Below are 25,850 nucleotides of genomic sequence, written 5' to 3'. Positions count from 1 at the left end.
GGAGTCTGAAGTGCCAACAGAGAAGTGATGTAGCCAATGCATCTACCCAGAACTCACACCGCCAGCTCCTGCCTGCGGCTCTGATATGCTGGGACTGGGCGCTGGGCAGGCCAGGACTGGAGGAGGGGAGTACCATGAGGGAAACAAGCAGGCTGGGCAATGCCTGAGGGTGCTCCGGTAGCCTGGCTAGAGCCAGGAAAGAAGCCAAGGCACCTACAGGAATGCAGTGACCAAGGCAGTGAGGAGCGGGGAGAGAAGCACTGACAGACCCTGGTGATCCAGATTATCTTCAGGGATTTCTTTGGCGGTCCAGTGGTTAGGACTCTGCACTTCCACTGCAGAGGGCACGGGTTCAATTCCTGCTTGGGGAACTATGATCCCACATGCTGTGTGGCTTGTCCAAAAAGATAAAGACTGCCTTTGGTTGGTCAGATGTCAAGGGGGCCGTGCTGGCTTCTGGGAAGGTGACTGATAGAACCGTGTCCGCAAAGGGTCTTCAGAAGGCTTGGAGGCCAACACCTCACTCTCTCAACAGGAGGCAAAGAGATAATCAATCAGAAGAGTCCTTTCTGATTATTCTGGCTGTACTGTGTGGGTGAGTTGGTAAAGAATCTGCCTGCAATGCAGGAGACCCGGGTTCAATCCCTGAGTCAGGAAGATCCCCCGATGAACCCACTCCAGTATTCTTGCCTGGGAAAATCCCATGGACAGAGGAGCCTGGCGGGCTATGGTGGATGGGGACACAAAGACTTGGACGTGACTGAGCAACACACACACACTTATCACTGTAGCACAGATCTGAATGGTCTAAGGCCGGGCTAAGGGCTAAAACCAGAGACTAAAAATTATCACAGACAAATTGGTCTGATTTATGGGGAAAGAGGTGGATGCTTTACATTCCTAAGACATTAGAAAGTCTTACTGTTTGGGAGGAAAATATTACAGAAGGCAAGAAGTCTGATGTCTTTGGAGTCAGGGGCCTGGCTCCAGCAGTCCTTTCAAGCCTCCTTAGCATGTTTCTATGAAAGGGTCATGCATGCCCTCCATGAATGGCAGCTTTGGCCCTCAATCATACGTGCTCAGGAATGAGGCTTGGGTGTATGGTCAGTATAATCTGGTGGGTGAGGCCCAACTCCCGGTCCAGCTTTGAGGTGCGCTGTGCTTTTACGAGAATGTGGGCGACATAATGCCTCTAGGGCACACAGGCTGGAATGTTGTCTTTGATCTTCTCTGGCACCCCTTCTGCTCCCCTGGTCTTCCCACTCTCCATCCCCGCTGGGGCAGCCAGGCGTCCTCTGCACTCAAGCAAACCACTTCCAGTCACATGCAGCTGCCCTTCTCTCTAAACTGCTCATCACCTTTTGCTTCCCAACTTAGATGCTTTGATTCAAAGCTCTCTTGGGATTTTATGTACAGGAGAAAAAGAAAGCAAACAAAGGGCCAGTCATCACCTACACGGCTGCTCTGTCTGGAATTGTTCCCGCGGGTATTTTGGGGTCCTTCCTGACTGAGCCCAGCACTCCGCTCCACCTTCTCTGTACCAAGCTGCTTTCAGGATGGGGAGGGTCTGTCTCACTTCATGTCCACGTGACAAGTGGCCTGGAACGGAAGCAGGGACCACACCGTGGCCTCGAACGCCTACAGTGTGCCCTATACTCTTGGACCTTGAAGCTCCCAGAGATCAGTCATCACCAAGTTTCATCATCTGTTTTTGTAAAATGCAAGGTGATTCTTCTCTATCTTTGGCCCCTTTTGGAAGGTTCAAGGGGCTTCTCTAGAGGCTCAGTGGTAAAAGAAGATCCCCTGGAGAAGGAAGGGGCAACCTACTCCAGTATTCTTGCCTGGGAAATCCCATGGACAGAGGACCTCCATGGGGTCACAAAAGAGTCCAGACGTGACTTAGCAACTAAACAGCAACAGAAGGCTCAAAACTCCCGTCCCTCATATAGCTGCAAGATACAGCTGCAGCTTCCTTGACTGGAGAAGCCTCCATACAATGCTTCCCCCAGGCCAATCCGCGTGAGGCAAAACCCTGGAGCCACTGGCATGAACCTCAGGGACCCTGATGGCTGGAGCTCCCACAGGTACACAAGCCCGCCCCACTCACACTGCACACTTCTGGGAGCAGAAGCCTGGACCGCAGTGTGAAAGCAGATGTGGAACCAAGACAGGTGAGTCTTCTGGGTGAGTCATCCAGCTGTGAGCCTGGCTGTAGGAATAAGCAAGGCGCTGGTGACTGGCAGTTTGGGAGTCGATGGGACAGAGCCCTATGGGGAGCACTGGAATCATTCTATGGACTCTATAGAAGAAAAGGAGAATGCTGGGATGGGAAGCCCATAGTTACAGCCCAGTTTGGGGTCAGGATTGGATATAAGAAATGATAATAATAATCGTGATAAACAGAATATTGGTCAGGTACTATTCTTACTACTTTAAATATTCATTCTCACTGAATCTTAAAAATAGCCTGGAAAATTTATGTTTCCATCAGACCCATTTTAAAGGGAAAGAAACTGAGGCAGAGAAAGAATGGTCCGTTGGTGGATGAGAGCTGGATTCCATACTTCCGCCCAGCTCAGTCTGCCTCCCTGCTGAGGGAAGAAGGGTAAACTTCCTGCTGTGAGCCCTGGACTCCAGCGCCCCCAGCCCCACACCCCAGGGGAGGGTTCACGCCCACTCAGGGACAAAGGCCACAACGGGTCACCTGCACTGCTGCTCCCAGAGGGCTCACGCCCCTGGCAGCTGCCACTCTAGTCCTTGCTGCTGTCCCAATCCAGTGGGCTTAGGCTGCAAGGCTCAGGCCTGGAGAGAATCAGATGAACTCTGCAAAGAGGGGGCTCCCGCCTCTGGGTAAACATTTACCAACCAAGTCCTAACATCGCTGGCCTCATACACACCCCTGACAGAAAGACACAGTGGAATTCAGTGTCTGCCAGCTCACACCCAAGAGAGAATTTCTATTCCCTTGTGGATAGAGTTGTTCACTGGAGAGGTGTTTTTTTGTAATAGAGTATGGAATTTGTGCAGCTGTTTAGGTCAGAGTTGACAGCATAGCATGGAGGGATCTGGAGGATCAGCCAACCCTGCTGCCCACTTTCCAAGGCTATTATAAAAGTCAAGTGAGGTAATATACGTGAAGGTCCTTTGTAAACTGTAAAGCTCTGTGATAACAATACCTAACAGCTATTAGGCATTCATGGCATGCCAAGTGCTGTTCTAAGTGGTTTATATGTACTAACTCATTCAATCCTTATGGTAGTTCTAGGAAATGGCTCCATTTATGATTATCCTCATTATACAGAAGGAGAAACTGAGACCAGAAAGAATAAGCAACTTGTCTAAAGTCCTAGAGCCAGAAGGTAGCAGAGCCTGGATTTAAACCCAATCAATCTGGCTCCTGCTCTGAATCTCTCCACCATCCTGCCTCTCTGCTACTCAGTGGCTTTGGGGTCTCAAACAAGTCACTCTACCTCTTGGAGTCTTTGCTTCTGAAACTGTAAAACAGGAATCTCAGGAGCTGTGAGGATTAGATGAACTAGCCTCTGTGCATAAGCAGTTATCATTCGCCTACATCCGTCCCTTTGGCATCTCCTTTTGGAGAGTAAGCAGCTCCTCCCCAACTCCAACCTTGAAGGTCTACTGGAGGCTGCCAATCGCACCCACTCCCTTGTTGCTATAAGGACTGGGTTTGAAACTTCAGTGTCCCTCAGGGGTTGTCACATAGTCTGGAAACAATAGAGGAGGGTTCATAGCAGCCAAGGTGTGAGATGTGGCGGTGGGGGAATCTGGTGCGGAGAAGTCAGGCAGCAACTCACCAGGGAAGAGCTGGCAGGAGAGAGAAGCAGGGAGAAGAGATGGGGAGAGGTCCCGGCCAGGTGTGCTCTGGCCGGTCCCACAGGCTACCTGCCTTGTCTCAACCAGATGCAATGGTTTGGATCATTTGCAATGAAGGGATACCATGTCACAGCAGGAAGTCTCTGCCTGGTGAATAGCAAGTGTTTTTAAAGTATCAACTGCTGATACTATTAATATCATCATTCCCCCACCTCCTTCCTCAGCTTCCGCCTTGATTTTCTAGCTTCTCTTGGGAAATGGGGAAGAGAAACAGAGAACAGAGCTGGGAAAAAGGCCCCAGTGGCCTCCTTTCACTTCCCTCCACCCCTGGAAGTCTCCAGCGTCCCCACAACAGGGGCGGGGACAGGCCTCGGTCCACAGCAGAAGCAGGCAGACCCAAACTTAACAGAATCAAAAGGCCTCCGGGGGCCACTGCCCTCTTCTTCCTCCAGAAAAACAGGCTGCATTACCCAGGGCCGCCGACAGGTGGCGTGAGGAGCACAGATCTGCCTGGGGCAGCTGAGGCGGGTGACGTAGCCTCCCAGTCCCGAGTGCGGGAGCCCCCCCCACCCAGAGACCCAGAAACGAGACAGAGGACATGAGACAGAAAAGGAAAGAAATCCCAGAGAAGAGAAGCTGACCAGGGGAGGGGGCCCAAAGAGAAGTGCAAGAGAGGCAGGCAAAGCGAAAAGGAAGAGGCTCCGGGACAGAATGGAGGCTGCCCAAGGAGAGGAGCAACAGAAGGTAAGACGATGGGATGGCATCCCCAACTCAATGGACACGAACTTGAGCAAACTCCGGGAGATAGTGAAGGACAGGGAAGCCTGGCGTGCTGCAGTCCATGGGGTCACGGAGTCAGACACGACTTAGCGACTGAACAACAAAGAAACAGCGCTCCTGATAGAGACTGAACAAGGGATGGACAAGGTGGCAAAGCAAGGAGAGGTTGGAGACTGCTGAGAAATCTACTTTGGAGAAACATCACACAAGGCTCCGCACTGTCTTCCTCCCCATGAGCCCCCAGCTGGGCCTCCATCCTTGGCTCCCCCGGAGCCTTCACCACGCCCTGCCTGTCCCAGTCACACCAGTGCTCCAAAGAGCAGGGGAAGGAAAATGTGCCCAGATGGGGTGTGGAGAGAAGGGTCAGCAGGCAGCTGCAGCTCCTGGGAGAAGCCAGTTCACATCCCGCTCTGGCTGCAGGGCGGCTGCCCAACAGGAGACACAGGGCCTCTGCTGTCCCAGCAGCCTGCTGGGCCGCGGCCAGGGGCCTGAGGCTTAGCCCTGGTGGACCTCAGGTGCCACACCCCGCGGTCAGCACGCCTAGTCTTCTTCCTAACCCAGAGGCCTCCCAGGAGAAGCCACTGCCTCCCGCAAGGGGCCCCTTCAGGGTGTCTCCCTAGGAGGCCTGGGGCCTGAGACTCCCGGGGTTGGGTGGGTGCCAGGCAGACCTCTGCAAGACTGGGATGCTGTGCCCAGGACACCCTGGTCCTCCTGCCTTCTGGGTTTAAGGGAGATTGGAGTAAGGTCTATCGGACCAGAGACTCCTGTCCTTCAGCCTCAGACCCTCGAGTGTACCTGTGGCAGTCGTAAGACAAAGGGGGACCAACTGTGTTGTGTGTGATCCACCCACCCTCCTCCCTGCCCATGATGGCTGAAGGGGATGATCACAGTGATGGTGGTGATGCCCCTAACATCAAACATCTGTAAGACGCCTGACTTACCAGACAACTTCACAAGCATCAGCTCAAAGGAACATCACAGATGCAGGAGATGTTGGATATCAGGGCCCTTTTACAGATTCGAGAAGGTGAGGCTCAGGGTTACGTTACTTGTCCAAGGCCCCGCAGCTAACAATGGCACAGCTGGCATCGGCCCCTAATTCTGTGGATGCCGCGTCCTAGGCTTTTTCCACTCTTCCTCGCTGCCTCCCTGGCAGGTGCAGCAATGCATGGACGCTAAGGGAAATAAAAATGCTGACCTTGACTTGAGACCAAGCAGGGCTCATTGGATGGAAGTGGTCTGACCCAGCCCAGGGGAGAAAAAAGAGGACAAGAGAATAACCCAGATAAAATTCAACAGCTTTAACGTTGACACCGATGATGTCATTTTCTTCCCCTTTCACAGTTTCCTGCCCGGCTCTGTTCTGTCCACTATGACTGATGTGAAGGCTGGGACCCCGGAGCCCCTTAGGAGGCAGGAGGGCTGGCTCATCCATCAGCCATCACTGGACCCCAGCTGTTCACAGGTCTTCCTGTCACTCACTCTCAGCTGAGCTTCACACCAGAACGGGCTGCCTTCTCTCCCTCCCAAGCCTCCCCACAGTACCTGCTGGGCACCCTGCTGCTCTCTGCCCAGCAGAACATCTGCATCTATGCAGGAAGCAAGACAGTATCCCAGACGGGTTGTAGGAGGTCCTGGCCATTGGAGCCAGGCTCACAGGGCATGCCAACAGAACTACCAGCCCAGCAACTGACAGCCTTTCAGAGCAGGTTGCCAAGCTGCAGACCCCCCTCCCATTTTTTTCTGGTCTGGCTCAAAATTAGATTAAGGTGTAGAACTGAAATAAAGACAGTCCCTACTCAAAAATATATCCACACCCGCAACATTCTCCCAAGAAGAGAGTTCTTAATTCCACCAAACGTTTTGTTTGAAAGGTAAATACTTCAATCCTAACAGTTATTTACATCTCAGCCCAAGTTATTGAATTAGGTTGATTTCCAAACAGCTGAGATCTGCCTGCATTTAGGTGGAGAAATTGGTGGAGAAAAGAAGATTAATTTTGGAATGAGGAGTAATTTTGGAAAGAATGGTAACGTTATTCTTCCAGGAACCAAATTAACAACAGGTACTGATGGCCTCCTGTTGCCAAGGACCTCAGTCATCACTGGGGGAGCTGCAGCAACAGAGTCCCTGCCTCGTCGAGCTTACAGTCTCACTGAGGTCACAGGGTTTGCTCCCCGCCTCCAGAACACCACGTCCTATCTGTGGCAAAGTCCTAGCCGTGCTCACTCCTGCAGGACCTCTGTAAGTTTCTTTTCCACTGCTCGCTGTAGTTTAGACCCTCACCACTGCTCCCCTGGGCTGTTGTGGTACCCTGCATAATACAGTAGTGTCCGCGTGCTCAGTCGCTTCAGTCATGTCCGACTCTGCGACCCCATGGACTATAGCCCGCCAGGATCCTCTGTCCATGGGATTCTCCAGGCAAGAATACTGGAGTGGGTTGCCATGCCCTCCTCCAAGGGATCTTCTTGACCCAGGTTTCGAACACACGTCTCTTAGGTCTCCATTGGCAGGAGGATTCTTTACCACTAGCGCCACCTGGGAAGCCTAACACTGTAGTAGCTGCACCTATCTTTCACCCTCTCCCTATAATCTGTCTTGGACATTAATTGGACTGTATGATTTAATACACCGAATGTGTATGCTGATCACTTCTCTACCAAACTCCAGTGTATTCATGGTGTTTCCATACCCTAATTACTTTTTAAAAAAATCAAAACTTTTTAGCCTGGCATATAAATACCTCTATCTCTTTTCTACCCTTCTAGTATTTCCTCCCAGTACTTTCAGCTAAGATGATCTACTCCCATCCCCCACCACATTGTATCGAGCTCCAAGCCACTGAGTATCTCTTCCCTCCACTGAGCACGGCCTTCCTTTCCCTGTGTAGTCCAGTTCTCAATCCTGCATCTTAGGATCACATGTAGAGCTTTTGCATAATAATAATAATCATAATGGGGATCAACTGCTGCTGCTGCTAAGTCACTTCAGTCGTGTCCGACTCTGTGCGACCCCATAGACGGCAGCCCACCAGGCTCCCCCATCCCTGGGATTCTCCAGGCAAGAACACTGGAGTGTGTTGCCATTTCCTTCTCCAATGCATGAAAGTGAAAGTGAAGTCACTCAGTCATGTCCAACTCCTAGCGACCCCATGGACTGCAGCCTACCAGGCTCCTCCATCCATGGGATTTGCCAGGCAAGAGTACTGGAGTGGGTTGCCATTGCCTTCTCCAGGGAATCAACTAAGTCCCACCAAATTCTAAACTCTGGGGGTGTGACCAAGGCATGAGTCATTTTTAGAATCCCTCACTCATTCTAGGGCTTCCCCAGTGGCTCAGTGGTAAAGAATCCACCTGCAATGCAGGAGACTTGGGTTTGGTCCCTGCATCGGGACGATCCCCCATAGGAGGGCATGTCTCCCCACTCCAGTATTCTTGCCTGGAGAATCCCATGGACTGAGGAGCCTGGTAGGCAACAGTCCATAGGGTCACAAGGAGTCGGACATGACTGAAGCGACTGAGCACACAACACACACTCATTCTAACATGCAGCCAAGGCTGAGAAACGCTGTCTTTGTCCAACTGCCACTCCAGCCCACGAACTGAATTGTAGGCTTCTTCCTCCAGACTCAAAGAGCACCTGTGATCTGTCATTAGCACTGACTTACCACACAACACATTCTGGTTTACGCTGTCTTTTAACAAGGTTCTCCTGGCTGGAAGCTCTCTGTTACCCCATGACTTGTAAGAGCTGGGGTGGTGCAGACAGCCACCGAGTGCTGGTTGACAGACTGATGTTTGTCTTGAGGAGGGGAAAGAGCACAGCTCCCATCACCAGGCTTTGGAATTGTGCAGAAGTGGAGGTGCTGAAAGGGACTGGAAGCCTAGCCCTCCCTGTCAGTATCAGCAGGGATAAATCATGCTGATGGTATACACCCTTGATTTGGTGTGATGAAACTTACACTTTACCTCTGTGATCTCCCTCCACCAAAGCCGTAAGCCAAAAAAAGCATCAGATAAATCCCCATTGAAGGGTATATCTACATCTGACCAGTCCTCCTCAAAACTCTCAAGGTCATCAAAAACAAGACAAGTCTAAGAAAATGTTACAGCCAAGAAGAGCCTGAGCAGACATAACAACTAAATGGAATGTGGCTATCTGGAAGAGATTGTGGAATAGAAAAAGGACATTAGGGGAAAACTAAAGAAACCTGAATAAAGATGGTCTTTAGCTAATAACAATATATCAACATTATTTCATCAATTGTAACAAATATACCACACTACGGTAAGACAGTAATCAGAAAAATGTGCAGGCGGCTTGTGTTGGAACTCTCTGTACTAGCTGTTCAGTTTTTCTATAAATCTAAATTTTTTCTTTAAAAAGTCTATTAAAAACAATTTAATAAATTTTTAATTCTGTTAAAAAAAAACAAACAGCTCCCCAACCCCCATCAAGCCCAGGTCTGGTCACCTTCCTGGCAAGCAGCGTGGAGCCCTATGCCCTGCTGGTGGTGCCCGATGCTTCTGTAATAGGGGCTGGGCTTCTATGGTTCAGAACCACAAAGCCAAAAGCCCAGCAACGGCTTTTAAAGCTGCCTTTTAAAACAACTGCTTTGGGTCCAACTAGAGGTCACGGATGGATCTGTGGGCTCCAGAGGAAAATGCAACGTCTTCCCTTGATTTGCATGTTAAATGCTCATCAAACAAGCATTAAACATCAAGTATTCCGTTTAATAGCCTAACTACAAAATTCCAGAGAAGGGCTGAAGAGCATAGAGAAGTCAAAGCCTGGGACTGAGGAGAGAGCAGAGAGTGGTGATATTCTAATAGGCTGAGGGGCCCACGGTGGCTGTAGTCACTTTACTGAATTCCTGCACTGCCCTGAGGCAGATGGACAGCTGACAAGCAGGGCAGGGGTCTCTGGCCCAAATCGCCGCAGCTGACACCCACCAGGGTGGCCCCTTCCTCCCAGGCCCCTCAGGCCTGACAGGGTCTCCTTGAGAAACCCCAACTATAGGTCTGCCCCACCATCCTTCCGTCATGGAGGAGGGCACCCCCCAACAGCTGGGAGGCTGCAGGTTGGGCCTACTGGCCTCCATGGTGCAGAGCTCTTCCCAGTCCTCAAGCCCAGGCCCAATCCAGCCCAGTTGCGCAGGGGGAGTAGGAGGGACAGAATCCCTTTATCAAGCACAGAGAGCTGTTTGAACAAGGAGGCACCTTTATCTTTAATGTGGAATTACTTCTGAGGAAAAGGAAAAGAGCCAACCACGAAAAGAAATAAAGCCCTCTCTTAGAAGTGACACACTGGACTCACAAACCACAGCCTCAGGCCTGGTTTCTAAAAAGACTCCCTTGGAAAGACCCCAAGCTGGCCCACCAGCAGGGTCGTGAGGCCTTGCTGCTACCCCCAGCCCCCCGTCACCACCAGATATGACAGTCTTGGCAGCGCCAGGCCAGCCGTCACCCCGTGGCTTCCTCTGACAGCCCCCAGAGGCAGGAACACGGGGCAGCATTGTGCGGCTGACCCGCCACAGGCCCAGGACACAAGCTGTGCGGAGTGAGTCAGGGAGCAGGACTCACTGCTGCCTGCCAGCCCGGGGGCCCACGCCCCTGCCCCTGAGGGGACCTCAGTCCAGTTCCAGGGAGTCAGGATGGTGGGCCGAGGTGCACAGAAGCCCCAGGCCAGGGCCCTGACAAACCGGGCGGGCATGAGCGAGTGAGTCAGGCCAGCCATGGAATCACGTCCCCACGCCTGCTGACAAAGGACCATTCAAGAGAGGCCAAACAGTCCCAGCAGCAGAAACAGAAACTCAGAGCAGCTGCCAGGCCAAGAGGCCCAGGAGCCAGGCCCGTGAGACCCTGCTCACAGGCAGACCGCAGGATGAGGCCGCTTGACTGGCTCCTTCCACTCTCTCTGCCCAACAGCCCACTGCCTTGAGAGCACAGCTCTGGGTGGGCAGTTGAGCCCACAGGGCACTTTGTCTGTGCTCACACTGACTTGCCTGGTGGTGGAAATGACATGGGATGATCCCTGACCTATGGGCCCGTATACTTGGAAACCTGCCGAACCTGGTCACTTGCCTGCATGGAGGTTTACCTGACCTTGTTTGTCTCAGCTTCAGGAAAGTACTGTCTCCTCCTTCCTGTTACATGCCTCATTGCCCCAATCCCCACAGAGCCAAGGCCCACGCTTCTGTCCAGGTCCCGTCCATCAGACTATGAGCTCTGTAGCTCTGTAGAAGGGAGGCACCTTCTAGGCATTCTCTGAATCTCCAACACTTTGCAGAGTGGCTGCTCAGTTAATGCCAATGACTGAAGGATCAGGCGTTCAGCACCATTATCGTTTTAAGTCAAATCCAACCTAAGCTCAAAACAACTCAAGGATCTGTGTGGAATTTTAAAGGAATTTTTAAAATTTTTCAGTGCTCCCTTCCCCTCATTTCCTCCCGCCCACTCTCCAGGTCTCCATCAAATCCCAGTCACCAAAATACTATGATGAATCAGCTTCCCTCCACTGCCTTCAGTCCTTAAGCACTTCCCAGACCTCCTGAGCTGTGCTCAGTCACTCAGTTGTGTCCAACTCTTTACGGGCCCATGGACAGTAGCCAGCCAGGCTCCTCTGCACATGGAATTTTCCAGGCAAGAATACTGGAGTGGGTTGCCATAGCCTCCTCCAGGAGATCTTCCCAACCCAGGGATCGAACCCACATCTCTTGCATCTTCTGAATTGGTAAGAGGATTCTTCACCACTAGCGCCACCTGGGAAGCCCCCCCAGACCTCCAATGAGGTCAAACTCCTAGTTTTCAAACTCTACCAAAGGAACAGGACAAACTGAGATGACCCATGGGCAAAAAGGAATGTACACTTTAGGTGTGTGTGGTGTGCACCTGGGGGGCGAGTGATAGGCAGGAGACAGCCTGGAGGGGCAAGTGGGATTTCAACATGCCCTGGTGCATGAGGACTTTTTCCCACATATGTTCAATTCACAGATGCTCACTGGGCTTGCTCCACGTCTGACACCATGCTCCCGCCACCCCCCCCCCCCATCTGGGGAAAAAACGGACTTTGCCTTTGAAGAAGCAGGAGAGGGTGTGGGGAGCAGGCATGGCCATAAGTAGCTAAGTGCTGGTCCAGTGGGAGTAGCCTTTAAGGGAAGAAGCAACAGAGCATTTCAGGGGTACCAGGAAGAGGAAAGTTTGTCTGTTTACTAAGAAATGTGCAGACTCTGCAATTGCATGGACTGTAGCTTACCAGGCTCCTCCGTCCATGGAATTTTCCAGGCAAGAGTACTGGAGTGGGTTGCCATTTCCTTCTCTGCTGCTGCTGCTGCTGCTAAGTCGCTTCAGTCGCGTCCGACTCTGCGAGACCCCATAGACGGCAGCCCACCAGGCTCCGCCGTCCCTGGGATTCTCCAGGCAAGAACACTGGAGTGGGTTGCCATTTCCTTCTCCAATGCATGCAAGTGAAAAGTGAAAGTGAAGTCGCTCAGTCGTGTCCGACTCTTAGCAACCCCATGGACTGCAGCCCACCAGGCTCCTCCATCCATGGGATTTTCCAGGCAAGAGTACTGAAGTGGGGTGCCATTGCCTTCTCTGATAAGAAATAGGAAAAGCTATCTTAAAGAATGAGCACTGGAGAGGGGCCTCAAAGAACACTGTAACGATAATGAGTGCTAAGTCGCTTCAGTTGTGTCCAACCCTCTGAGACCCTATGGACTACTGTAGCCCCACCAGGCTCCTCTGTCCATTGGGTTCTCCAGGCAAGAATACTGGAGTGGGTAGCCATTCCCTTCTCCAGGGGATCTTCCTGACCCAGGCATCGAACCCTCGTCTCTTATGTCTCCTACACTGGCAGATGGGTTCTTTACCACTAGCGCCACCTGAGAAGTCCTAAAAAATTGAAAGAAATTCTAATAACAATAACAATGTGTTAGTACTATTATTATTATAGCAATTAATATCCAGCAAGTGTGTTCTATATGCTAGGCACAAAGAAGCACTTGACGTAACTTAGCCCTGCTCAATTCTCATGCCCATTTGACAGATAAGGAAACTAAGGCTTAGAAGAGTTAAGCAAGCTAGGAAGCGTCAGCAGCCAGATTAGATCCCAAGTCTGTGCATCTCCAAAGGCGACCATCCCCTGCTCTGCAGGCCGAAGTAAGGGTTCATTCCTGCTAGGGCCTGAGCAGAGGCAGAGGGTAGGAAGTCCAAGGCTCGGGATGATCACATGGAGAAGGTGCCTGGTGCGATAGCTGCGGCCAGGACCCAGAGAGCTTCGAGGGCCAGAGCCAGGCACCTGTCCCCACTAACAGGCACGGAGAGGTTGGAATACTGGCCCACAGATCAGTGGTAATAAAAGCAAGAGGGCTGAGAAAGTGGAAGGAGAGAGAGCCCATCACCATGGTCTGGGTGAGAGACTGCAGCTGGGCGAGGTGAGAGGGTGCAGGGAACCTGTGAGCTCACGCCTGTGTGTCAGGTATGGATATTATGTATGAGTGAGAAGGGGAGAGAGAGTGCAAGTGTGAGCCACACATGAGCGAGTGCGGGGGCCCTGCTTGTTGAAGATGGAGGTTGGGGGTCCTTCTGGGTGGGAGGTGGGGTAAGGTCAGCCAGGGAGAAACGGAGGAACCGGGCAGGAGCGCTCAGAGAAATGAAACCATCATCTCAGAGGGCTCTAGGTCCTGGAAAGCCCACAGAGCCTGGCATAGGGAAGGGACTCACTTAACAACTGTTAAAGGGATGTACGTATGACGTTAAGACCTTGCTTCTGGCCCCCTCCCGAGGACTGGCTTTGCCCTCCAGCCATGTGAGGGTCACTGTCATTCTAACTAGATCCTCCCTCATCCCTGGCCCCAAATCAGAGCTTCTGAGCTGAGCAGCCACATTCCCACGGCCCCAGCCTGGTCCCCTGGGCCCCAGCGCCCCTCCTGAGCCTCCCGATCCCCCGTGTGTCTTTGTAACAAGTGTGTTCCTGTGTGGCCTCCAGGCTGACTTCATACTTTCCCAGGTCAGAGTCTCCTCCCACTTCCCATTCCAGGGCAGAGAAGATGCTGCCAAATTGGATCCAAGGTTTTGTTTCAGCCAGAGATATTCTGCTTCTCATCAGAGACAGACAGCCCTGACCAGTGCCTCCTGTCACGCTCTCCAGTTGCCCCAAGGCTCTCTGTCCGAGGATTCATAGACTCAAAATCAATCTGGCTCATCCCTCCAGAGACCACATCTCCCAAGACTCCACCAGGCCCCGGGTGTTATCCTAGCAAAACAGACCAAGTGGACATGGTGTCCAGGAGGGTCAGGGGCTGCAGCCTGGGAGATAAGAACTTGGTCTCGGATTCTTGAGCATCTCCTGTCTTCACAGGTTGAAAAGGGAGCCTTCTCAGGGGTGACTAAAGACCACCCCCTTCCCTGCTCCACTCAGCTACAACCCTGTGTTATAAAATTATAAGCACAGTTTGGCACCTGGAGAGAAAAGGGATCTTTTGAAAGACTGTACAGGCTACAAAAACTGGGAGGAAAACAAATGCCTTAGAAATCATGAAATCTGACCCATCTACAGGCAGATGAGGAAACAAAGGCCTAAAATCGTGGAGGCTTTTGGGTTCGATCTGTGATCAAGGAACTGAGATCTAGCATGCTGCGTGGTGTGGCCAAAAACTAAAAAAGATAAAATCGTGGAGGCTTTCAGTTGCTGGAGATCAGTCTAAGCCATTCCTGACTACCACCAGAAACCCAGTTTGAAGGGCTATCTGGGATATGAATGCAATGCCCCCTGGAGCACAGCCAGGACTACACCTCGGTCTGCACCCCCAGGCTCTCCTCCTTTATGCTGCAGGCAGGGCCAGGGCCTCTCGTGACTGGTCTGCCTCCTCAGGTGCTCAGGCAGAAGCTGGTGAGTGATTTGTTAAACAATGAGTCCTGGGGGCTGCCTGACACAGTCTGCCATCCAGATGGCTGCCAGCGAGGCCCAACGGGGCCAGGGGCCAGGCTCTGACTTACAGGATCCAATGCTCTGGCTTCCCTATGGCTGCGGGGAGTTTCCAGGGTCTAGGGAACTGCCTCTGCTCCCTCCTCTCCTGGCCACATTCTCCAAGAAAACATAATGAAGCAGGCTCCCCATCCACTAGGGCACCCACACTTTGAAGGGACATGGTAGTCCCCAGAGGATTGGTGGCAACAAAGAAAAAAAGGCAAGTGAAGCAAGTGATGTGCGACAGGAAGTGTATGTGTGTGTGTGGGGGGGTCACAAATCCTGGCTGAAGAGTCAGAGGCCTCAGCCACAGTGGAGTGTGTGACCTCCAAGCCTCAGTTTTCCCATTTGCATGATGTCCCGACTGGATGTCCCCCTTCTGGCTCTGAGAAATCTAGGATTCTGAGGTCAGGGACTCTCTTCCTCGTGATCCTGGCAATGAACACACAGTAGGTACTTAAAGCAATTCACTGAATAGTTGAATGAAGTGGGGCCCAAGTCAGTCCAAAGTTCACAAGGTGGCCAGAAAGGAGACCCTGGCCTCCAGAGTCTATCACCAGACCCAGAGAGAAGCTACAGGTCTTGGGCAAGCTCTAGCCATCCAGGAGCCCTTGGCAAACTGCCTTCCTGTCCCAAGACACACAGATGTGCTTGGAGGAGCCAAGAAGAAAGCAGGAAAGTGTCCCTGGGGGATAGAGGGCAGCCTGGACACTCCTTCCCCGCCCATCATCACCCTAAATACACCCTAAATACTTTCTAAATACACCTGGCTCCTCTCTTGCTGGCTCCTCCTCCTCCCAATCCTCAAGGCTTTGTCTTCTCTCCCTGCCCTCCCCTGCTCTCCTAACACAGTCACACCTTTCCTCCTTCCTTTGCGGAGGTTCAGAGCCTCAGCAGATCTTGGAGCTGCCTGATCCTGTGTTAGGCAGGAAGGCTCAGGGGCAGAACTGAGATTCCTAAGAGGGGCCAGGAGCCTCAGGCTTTCTTAGGGTAAAGGCAGGTAGGAAGCAGTGGGGAGAGATTTACATTCTGGTCCATGCCCAGCCTCTTGCATCTAGCACCCAGGAGAGGGGCTCCCCTCTGAGGGAGTCTGGAAGGGCATCTCCCCCCATCTTCTGCAGAGTTCTCAGGGAGATGCTTCCTCCTAGCCTTTCTCAGCCTTCCCCTACATGCTCCTCCAAGGAGCTGGATGAGGCAGAAATCGCGCTCTCTTCCAGCTGGAGACCTGTTCAGAAGTACTCGTGTGTGTGTGTGTGTGTGTGTGTGTGTGTGTGTGTGTGTGTGTGTGTGTGTGTGTGTGAGAGAGAGAGAGAGAGAGAGAGAGAGAGAGAGAGAGAGAGAGAGAAGGAAAGCAATGGTATATGTTATTGCTGGTCTGTGTGAAAGCGCACACAGTTCAATGACAGGTGTATGTGTAGCCTTGTGGGTTGTGTGCGGTGGTTTGGTACATGCATGGTGTATTTAGTGTGTACATGGTGTACATGTGATATAATATATGTGTGTGCTGTGTGTTTATGCAGTGTGTGTGGCAAGCAGGTGTGTGTCTGAGTATGTGGGTGGTGTGGTGAGCGTGCATGTTTGGGGTGTGTTTGTGATGTGTACTGTGTGTTGGGGGAGCTGGAGTGGCTAGGGGCGACATCAGTGTGAGGTGGGAGCTAGCATTTCAGGGTCTCCTACCCAGAGAAGTCAGGGGTAATCAGTATCTAGGCAACCATGTTGGGGGGAGGGGAGGAGATATGGAGGTGAGGAATGGGCAGAAAAGGAGGGAGGCTGAGAATGGAAAAGGGGTTTCCATGGCAACTACTGGGCAGGTCACGTGAAAAAGGCCAAAGCAGAAACAGATATAGACATCAGCACATACACACGATGAGGGCCCTGGGACCCCAGAGTGGGGGCCCTTCCACAGAAGACATGGGCTGCCCACTGATCCATCTCCAAACCTGGAAATCTGGGCCTAGGCAGAGAGCACGATGCCAAGAAGACAAAGGAAGTGGAGAAAGAGGCCACATTGGCGGGGAGAAGCCCTGGAAGCCACAACCCGAGGCTGGATGTGGGCAGCGGGGGCCTGGCCAGGCCCATTCTCCAGCATGCCTGCTCCCTGCTCCCACCCTCGGTGCTTCCTCTACCAGCCACCACTTGTAAGAGCCCAGAAGCAAGTGCCAGGAGCCCCTTCCAACTAGGCAAGGAAGCCCAAAAGACACAATGGGGAAGGCTGTGCCAAGGCCAGCCTTGCTGGGGAAAGAGGGCAGGGTACCAGGAAAGGAGGGGATGGGGCCGGGGGACCAGGCCCACCCCAACCCCCACCCCGCTGGAAGAAGCCAGGACGGGTTAGAGAAGAGGAGAGGAACACTAATGCACTCTCATGAACCATGCCCTGGAACGCCAGCCCTTTTTTTTACCTGCCCCTCCTCCCGGTGCCCACTGCCCAGCCCCAGCTCCCCGTCCTCCAAGCGCCAAATCAGCAAGTCCCATTTTGCATGGCTCATGTGTGCACACTCATAGCCAGCCACCTCCCCTCGTCTTCACAACCGCACACTCAAGTGTCCACAGCTTCCAAGTAACAAAGGGAAAACTACACCGCCCTGGTAAGAGGAGAGCAGCCCTTTCCCCCTCTCCCAAAACCACAGCCCCAAGCTCCAGGTAGCAGCAAACGCCTTGTCCGAACAGCTTCACCCCACCGCCACGGCCTGTCTCCCCCGTCGGCGGCCCCTCTTCTCTTCCGACGCCCACCTCCTCTTTGGGTTTCCATCTCCTACCGGGTCTCCGCTGCCCTAGCTGCGTGCCTGGCGAGAACCGCTCACACCCACCGAAACAAACCTACCCTGGCAGCATCCTGGCGCCGCGCGATCGGTCCCCACCCCAGCCCCTCTCCCTCCTCGTTAGAGGAACCCAACTTCGCCACCTCTGCAGCCGCTTACCTGCCGCGGCGTGTCCCCTCCGAGACAATCCCAGGAGGATGAGTGGAGTCCGGAGGAGCCTGGGAGTGGCGAGGCTGGGGGAGGGCAGTGGGCGAGGCTTTCGCTGTTTTTCCCGCCTCCCCTGCTGGGAAGGGTGGGGGCGGCTGGAGCCCCGCGTCCCGCAGGGGTGGGGAGTGGTGGGCGGGGGCTCGGCCGGGGCTGGGCTCCGGGGACCGCGGTGTCACCGTCTGCCGGCCTCCGGGTAGCGTCGTCGCGCGGACCCCCTTCTCCTCGCCCGGCGCTGCCCGCCCCTCGAGCGCGCCGCCGCTGCTCCTGGGTGCGGGCGGGATTCAAGGGGCAGGCCGCTTGGAGAAGCAACAGGAGACCGCCGCCGCGGAGACCGGCCAGGGCGCTCGCATCCGCCGCCAGCTGTTGCTTTTTGGTTTTCCTCGGCTGAGGGTGGGGAGGGAGCAAGACAAACACGATGGCAGAGCTAGTGTCTCTCCGAAATAGTAAACTCGGCGCGGGGCGGGGGGGAGCGGGGAGGAGGGCGGGGAGGGGTCGGAAAAATACGAGAAAATAACCCAGCACCAGACACTGCAACCCACGTTAACTGGGAGGCTTGGCAATTAAGGGGAATGCGCACCTAAAGCATGAATGGCTGTGTCGTAGGCGCGCGCGCCGGTTCTGGCTGGAGTTGTCATTTTCAGCGAGAGCCCGGTGGGCTGCTGGAGGCGGGGGCTCGCCGGAACCACAGCTTTGCCTCCCAAATCCTCCTCATGGGGGGCCCTCGTCCTGCCCCCGCAGGGTCACAGTACTGCCCCCCTCCCAGTCCACTTCTCAGGTCCAAATTCGAGAACGACAAACCTTAATGAGATTTAACTCCTAGCTCAGCAACTCCGCCCGTGATGCCCCCTAGAGCCCAGCACTGAAGGGCGCTCTGGAGCCTCAGTTTCTTTCCTCGTGAAATGGCGGTGAGAACACTGACCCCCGGAGCTGAGCCCGGGAGCAGAGTGGGCGCTCAGCGAGCAGGCAGCTGCTCTGAGGAGCAGGGCCTGTAGGAAGGGCTCCAGGCCAGGCGCTGGCAGAAACCACGGATACTGCAAGGGCTGGCCACTCGGTTGGTAGCCAGGAAGCCACGCTGCAGGCCATGAAGCTGCCCAGAAGAGCCTGGAGGGGGACCGGGCAGGATGGAGCCGGGAATTCCTGGGAGAAGCTGTCCAAGCCTGAGAGGGGCCACAGGGACTTCCTCACAGACCCTGTACCCTGGAACCATGGGTACTGCCAGCCTTACCTCAACACTCCCAGCCCTGGCCCTCAGTTTTCTCATTTGTGACGTGAAAGAGAGAGACTCGATAATCCAGAACCGCCTTCCAGATGGACCCTCTGACTAAATTATCTTGAGAAATGGTCCAATCTCAAAGTCCCAAGGCAGGAAATAAACATGGGTTCCAGAAGGCTTTGCCCAGATGTGGAAGCCATGAGTGGCTGCTGAGAAAGAGTGGGGAACGCTTGAGAGGACAAGACACCTCCATGAGCACCGGACCTTGGACAGAGTGGACGCTGTCACTCTGGCCCAGTCCCCAGAGTTCCTTGGGTGCCCATGAAAATCAAAGCTCTTTCATCAAAACCTGGCTCAGATCTCTTAGATCCGTGTGACTTTACATGGATTTGCAGGGGCAAACCTTTTCCTCTGCACATGAGCACTTGGTTCCAACTGCCCTTCTCCCTGTTCTTTTTGCTCTGCTCTGAGAGACGAAGCCACATCACTCACAAGGCCCGTGTCCTTCGCACACGCGCTTGAGCGCTACCACCTGCCACCTTGCTGTGTTGTTTTTCAGAGTTTCTCCCGGTGAGAACACTTCAGATCCCGGCTCTGCAAGTCTGTTTGGGAAAGCACGGGCCGGGGGAGCAGAACTCCAAAGCCATGCCACCTGTTAGTACCTGCCCTTTTCTTACCAGAGAATGCCATGGTGTTTGGCCAAATTACTCAGATACCTCAGGGCAGCAAAGAGCCACAGGGGAACAGTAAAAGCTGCATCACGTGTGGAAGGGCTGAAAATGGGCTTCTCCCCGGTCCATCCAGGGCCACAGCTGAGGGAGTTTGGGGTGACACAGCTATGCAGTCACACACAAGCTTGTTCTGGCAGGAGTCCTGGCTCCCTTTTAGGGGAGGAAGAAACGCATCTAGCCCCTAGGACACATGCGGACGCCAGTGAAAAAGGTCACCAGCTGCCTCATTCTTTCCATGCATTTATGGTATGAGGAGCTACTGGGCACTGAGCCCCGGGCCAAGCTCCAGGCTGCACAGTGAAAGAAAAGTCATGGCCCCTTGGAGCCAATGGGGCTTCTCTGGTGGCTCAGCCGGTAAAGAATCTGCCTGCAATGTAGGAGCCCTGGGTTCGATTCTTGGGTCAGGGAGATCCCCTGGTGAAGGCAATGGCTACCCACTCCAGTCTTCTCGCCTGGAGAATTCCATGGACAGAAGAGCCTGGCAGGCTACAATCCATGGGGTCACAAAAAGTCAGACACAACTGAGAGACTAATACACACTAGAATCAATGGGTGAGGTAGAGATTTATCAAATAATCCCATGGATAAATGTGTCATTAAAATGGTTTTGAGCCCTGAGGAGGTAGCATTTGAGAAGCAAGCTGAAGGGTCAGGAGGTGTTATGGAGAGGAGGTGAAGGAGCCAAGAATTGGAGTGACAGGAAGGGTTGGGAAATGATGATTCTGACATGGGAACAGAAGCCACATGTGCAAAGGCCCTGAGGCAGAAGGCGCATGCATGAAAGGAGCCACTGTGGCTCTGGAACAGAAGAGACAGGTTGGAGAAGGATGCAGACGCCAGTCCAGGCAGGCCTGGTGGTTCCTGGGTGAATTCAACTCTTATTCTCAGGAGAATGGGAAGCCTCTGAAGGGCCTTAAGAGAGCTGTTGTAAGCAAGAGTTGGGGAGTGGCAGACTCTGCAGCGTGGGGGATCCCACAGTCAAAGGTGAGGAACCGTCAGGAGAGCAGGGCTCATGTGAAGCTGGGAAATGGGCCTACACCCCAATGAAGGGAGCCTGCATCTCCAGAGGCCAGGGAGCGGGGGCGGGGGGGGTCCTGGCCACAGCGACAGTAGGACGAGGAAGGACAGAAACTGTTTCTAAATCCTCCCCACCCCCACCCCTCCAGAATAAGAGCCACGCCAAGACCTAAGGTTTGGAAGGCCGGTGTAACTGTTTCAAGCTTACGGACTCATCTGTGCTTTAAAGCTGAGCAAAATACCTTGCAATAGTGCAGCTAAGACCCCATGTGGATAGCACTTGCCCCAGTTGCCTTGTACTGTGGCAGACACAGACCTTCAGCATGTCAGCAACCCAGGTCACACGGCCATGGACAGGAGGCAGAGAGGGCCTGCGGGAAAATTAAAAGAGCAATACCGAAAGCCATCCTAGCAGGCCCCTTTGGGTGCTGCTTCATCCTGGGGTGCAGACTACAGGACCCAAGCAGACCCCGCCCACAAGTTGTTTACTCTATGTCCGTTTGTACTCATTCTGCTTTGTAGGAATTTGAAGGCGTGCTATCCCAGACTTCAGCCAAATGCTAAGCCCCCAGACCCTAAGACAGAACTATTTCCTAACTCCTTGCTGAAAGAGTTCTGCTCACTTCAAAAGCACTCCTTGGTCATGCGCCCTTCCTCCTTTCCTGATCTTCCCCCAACTCTTCAGCTTTTCCCTCAAGCAGCTGTGTTGGGCTCTTTGTCCTCTGCTCTGCATTGTTCCTGGACAGTCCAATCCACGATCATGATTTTGCCGCCCACCTGGGGCTGATGACCCACTCTCTCAGCCTGGTCCTTACTCCAGAAACCCAGAGGAGTTATAATCTCCAGGGGCTCAGCGATACTCACACTGGATCCATCATCTGACCCTACTTCCCCCCCACCCCCTGCCCCAGAGCTGACTCTCCTTCCCTGCTTTTCCTTGACTTTGGAAATGGCACTGCTCCAACACTGTTATTCATCTGGAAAAGTGTGCTCCATCCTAATGCCTCTCCCCCACTGCTTCTGTTCTAGATCAGGCTCCATGATGCCAGCCTCCCATTGGTGCCTCTGCCTCAGTCTCCCCACCCTTATGCTAACTCTTGTTTGGAAATTAGTTTCTACAACACTGATGTGATTCAAACCTTCCTAGACTCCAATTCTCTACAAGTTAAAATCCAGCTGCTTAAAATCCAGCATTCAGTCTTTACCACCCGACACCCACCTACCTTTGCAGCTTCATCTCCTGACCCATTCTCTGCCCTGCCTTCCCCATTTTATCACTCTGGTCACCTCAATCCTGGCAAATGCTGTTCCCCAGACCAACAGGGCCATTCACAATTATTCAAATACCCTGCCTGCTTGCCGGCCCCTAAACTTTTGTTCATATCATCTTCTCTGCTTAAGACATCCTGTCCCTCCCTTCTCTACTTACATGAATCGCATCTACCATGCAGAGTGAAATTCAAAAATCATCTTACTGAAATTAAAGCTGTCTTGTCCATGCTGCCATGAACTGCATTGTCTCTGCATCTGTGCGTGTACATACCATAATCTGAATTTTTCTGTGTTTAATTTTAGGTGTGCCACCTGCCAATAAGGAGACTCCAGTTTGATCCCTGGGTCAGGAAGATCCCCTGGAGGAGGACTGGCAACCTACTCCAGTATTCTTGCTGGAAAATCTCATGGACAGAGGAGCCTGGCAGGCTATAGTCCATGGGGTCACAAAGAGTCAGACACGACTGAACACACACACATGAGGCCCTAGTAGAATGGGAACTCCTTGAGATCAGCCAGCCATCTTACTCCATTTATACACCCCACTGTCTTGCATGGTGACCCACTTACAATAAATTTAAATGAATTACAGCTCACAAGATCCTACAAGATCCTACCCTAGCCCACCTCTCCAGATGCATTTTGAACACTTTCTTCTGTGATCTCTCTCCCAGGCAACAACCTTTCAGCTTAATCAAAGGGTCTTCAGAACTGGTTCCCTGAGCTCTGGTCCCCTGGGCCCAGACCACACCTGTGAGATGCATTTCCTTTGTTCTCTCGTCCCAAGATGAAGCGGGTAAGGAAGCTAGTGCTGGTGAGGTCCCAGGCAGAGGAGAGGAGGCCAGACTGTCAGGAGAGGAGGAACAGGTAACCCTGACATGACATTGGGGTTGAAAAGCAGGACTTCAGTGACTGTGGATGGAGCAGGAGAAACTGCAGAGGATGGCAGACACCGCTGGTTTTCCAGACCAGGTCTGCTGCTGCTGCTGCTGAGTCACTTCCGTCGTGTCCGACTCCTTGTGACCCTATGGACTATAGCCTGCCGGGCTCCTCTGTCCATGCCTTCTTTTCCCTTCTATCAGAACTTTTTTCTAAATCAGTTGCCACATGTTTGGTTTGTTCTTTATTTATTATTTTTGGCTGTATTGGATCTTTGCTGCTTTACACAGGCTTTCTTTAGTGGTAGCGAGTGAGGGCCACTCTGTTGTGTTGCGTGAGCCTATTGTGGTGGCTTCTCTTGTTGCAGAGCACAGGCTCTGGGTGGGCGGGCTTCAGCAGTTGCAGCACGCAGGCTCAGTAGCTGGGGCTCACAGCCCTAGAGCACGGGCTCAGTAGAGTTGTGGTACACGGCTCTAGTTGCTCCACAGCATATGGAATCCTCCTGGACCAGGGATCAAACCCATGTCCCCTGCATTGGCAGGCAGACTCTTAATCGGCTACACCACCAGGAAAGTCCTTGTTCAGTTTAAACTGCTGATTTTTCAATAACTAGGGGCATTCATATGATCCAGTTTTGGTCAAGGAGATGGGAACAGAATTATACTGAGGAAGAATTCTAAGAAAGACACAGTAATATGTCCCTTTTGCCCTTTGCTCTTTTCCGTTTGTTCCTTCCTCTGTTCCCTTTCTTCTTCCTCATCTTCCTGCTCCTTCCCCTCGTCTTTCTTTTTTCTAAAGTAGACTATAGTTGATTCATAATATTGTGTTACTTTCTGGCGTACAGCAAAGTGATTTAGTTATACATATATATGTGTATATATATATATATATGGCTTCCCAGGTGGCTCAGTGGGTAAAGAACCTGGCCTGCAATGCAGGAACCACAGGAGATATGGGTTCGATTCCTGGGTCAGGAAGATCCCCTGGAGGAGGGCACAGCACCCCACTCCAGTTTTCTTGCCTGGAGAATCCCATGGACAGAGGAGCCTGCTGAGCTACAGTCCATAGGTCAAAAAGAGTCGGACACGACTGAAGCAACTGAGCATGCAAGTGTGTGTGTGTGTGTGTATATGTATATACACATGTTCTTTTTCAGATTCTTGTCCATTATAATTTATTACAAGATATTGAATATAGTTCTCTGTGCTATCAGTAGCACCTTGTTCTTTATCTGTTTTACATATAGTAGAGGATTGATGCTGAAACTGAAGCTCCAATGCTTTGGCCACCTGATGGGAAGACCCAACTCATTAGAAAAGACCCTGATGCTGGGAAAGACTGAATGCAGGAGGAGAAGGGGACAACAGAAGACGAGAAGGTTGGATGGCATCACTGACTCAATGGACACGAGTTTGAGCAAACTCCAGGAGATGGTGAAGGACAGGGACTGGCGTGCTGCAGTCCATGGGGTCTCAAAGAGTTGGACACGACTGAGCAACTGAACAACAAAATGCGTATCTGTTAATCTCAAACTCCTAATTTATCCCTCTCCCGATTTCACCTTTGGTAACCATAAGTTTGTTTTCTATATCTTGTCCTTTTTTGGTCGGAAACATGAGTGTGATGCCTGGAGGTGAAGCAGCCCTCTTTCAACCATGAAGAAAAAGAGTCTTAAACTCAGGATAGCAGACCAGAAAGAAAGGAAGCTAGAAGGAGCCATCAGCAACATCTGAATAACCTAATTCCAAAGTTCCTGTTACATGAGAAAATTCAGCTTCTAGTACATAAATTTTTTTTTCCAGACTGAGTTTTTTTTAAAAGATTAAGACAGGAGGATGGGGGTGGCAGGATGTTTGTACAGGCCAGGCCTCCCCTCCCTCTGTAAGCTCTGGCCCTCCCAGGCCCTAGGCTGGAGCCTTCAAAGGGTGGGGCTGCTGGAGGCTGTCAGCGGCTCTCCTCACTTCCGTTAGAGGTGGCACCGGCTGACAGCCCTCGCCCTGCCCCCAGCACATTGACTGTAGCTGGTTTTCTGTTCCGTGCAGCCAACACAATCCTAAGGGAACAAGTGGGGAGAGCAGCCTTTAATCATGAGAGAGCAGAAATTCAGCACAAGCCTTCCTCCCCTAGAAGACCTCTCCCTGCCACTCACAACCCCACAGGCACACCCTGATGAACGTGCCAGCATATCAGAAACACACATCTCAGCATCTCTCTTCTTGGAGTGGATCCTGCATGGTCCCTTTCTTCAGTATCTTTATCCAGATCTTGATTTTTGGAAAAGGAAGAAAAGCAAAGGCAGTCAGGGCGGGGGAAGTCTAAAATAAAATCTCTCCCTATCTTCCCACAGGAAAACTATGACATATGTCAGGAAACAAGGCATGCCAAAGGATGGATGCGATTTGTTTCTAAGTGAAAAATTCATCCCAATCCCATTAGTCTGGAAAACTTAAACTGCTGCCTGATTAACTTAAACTTGTCTTGTAAGCATGTAACGTCACCTTAAGGTGCTGATCTCTAATTGTGAGCACACTTCTTCCAGAGCTGCTGGTTATTCAGATTGGAGCACAAGATCACTCCTTCCCACCCCCCAGCCTTTCCACTCTGCAAATATGCACCCATTTGTCTTTTCCTAGTGAATACAAATGGGAGAAAACTGAGTGGTGTTGCCCTTTGGATATAATGATGTCAGAAATTCAGTACATAATGGCTCCCTAGACAAGATCAGAATAGCTCCGCGCTTCTGTTTTCCCTATGCACAGAGGAACTGACAGCCTGTTAGCATAAGCAGGCATCTGAACTCCCTGCCCCTCCCTGAGTGCCTGGAGCCAGCTTTCAGGCGAGAGACACCTGTTTATCATCATACACTGTCTTCCAACCCACTGGATCCGGGCTCGGAACAGAGGCTGCAGCTGAGTTTGGGGGCCAAGAAGAACTCTAGGGACCCAGAAGGCATCTCCATTCAGTCTATAAACCAGCTTTGAAAATAGGCTATAACCCACTAGCCCAGACACGTTTGCCAGGCAAGTAAGACTGTTCTGAATCCACTTATTATTTTGTGCAGCCCCAACATCACCTCCACCCCAAAGCCTGAGCTGGAGTTTAGGGGGAAAAAAAATAAAAATGATTTAGGGCTGGCAGATTGTTGAACTTCTGTATAAGGAAGTCTCATGTGAAACCTGCAGATTGACT

The 25,850-nt window shown here is 52.4% G+C and overlaps 1 protein-coding gene across 3 annotated transcripts in view; it reads right to left on the bottom strand.

The window, feature by feature from the left end:
• Positions 1-17,646, bottom strand: part of FXYD6 (FXYD domain containing ion transport regulator 6) — a 36,732-nt gene extending 19,086 nt beyond the window's left edge. The window contains exon 1 of one of the 3 annotated variants that reach the window (XM_070384151.1): positions 17,506-17,646. Coding sequence is in view for 1 of the 3 variants with exons in the window: in XM_070384150.1 (XP_070240251.1) it covers positions 5,556-5,574 (19 nt within the window). In the remaining 2 variants the exon portion in view is untranslated. Of the gene's footprint in view, positions 1-5,555; positions 5,784-17,501 lie in introns of those variants that run through there. The other 2 variants (XM_070384152.1, XM_070384150.1) reach the window with 2 other exon arrangements.
• Positions 17,647-25,850: the final 8,204 nt, after the last annotated feature.

The sequence above is a fragment of the Bos mutus genome, chromosome 15, assembly GCF_027580195.1.
Source record: "Bos mutus isolate GX-2022 chromosome 15, NWIPB_WYAK_1.1, whole genome shotgun sequence".
Classification (NCBI taxonomy): Eukaryota; Metazoa; Chordata; class Mammalia; order Artiodactyla; family Bovidae; genus Bos; species Bos mutus.
Note: the sequence above shows the minus strand (reverse complement) of the source record. Positions and strands in the feature narration are given on the sequence as shown.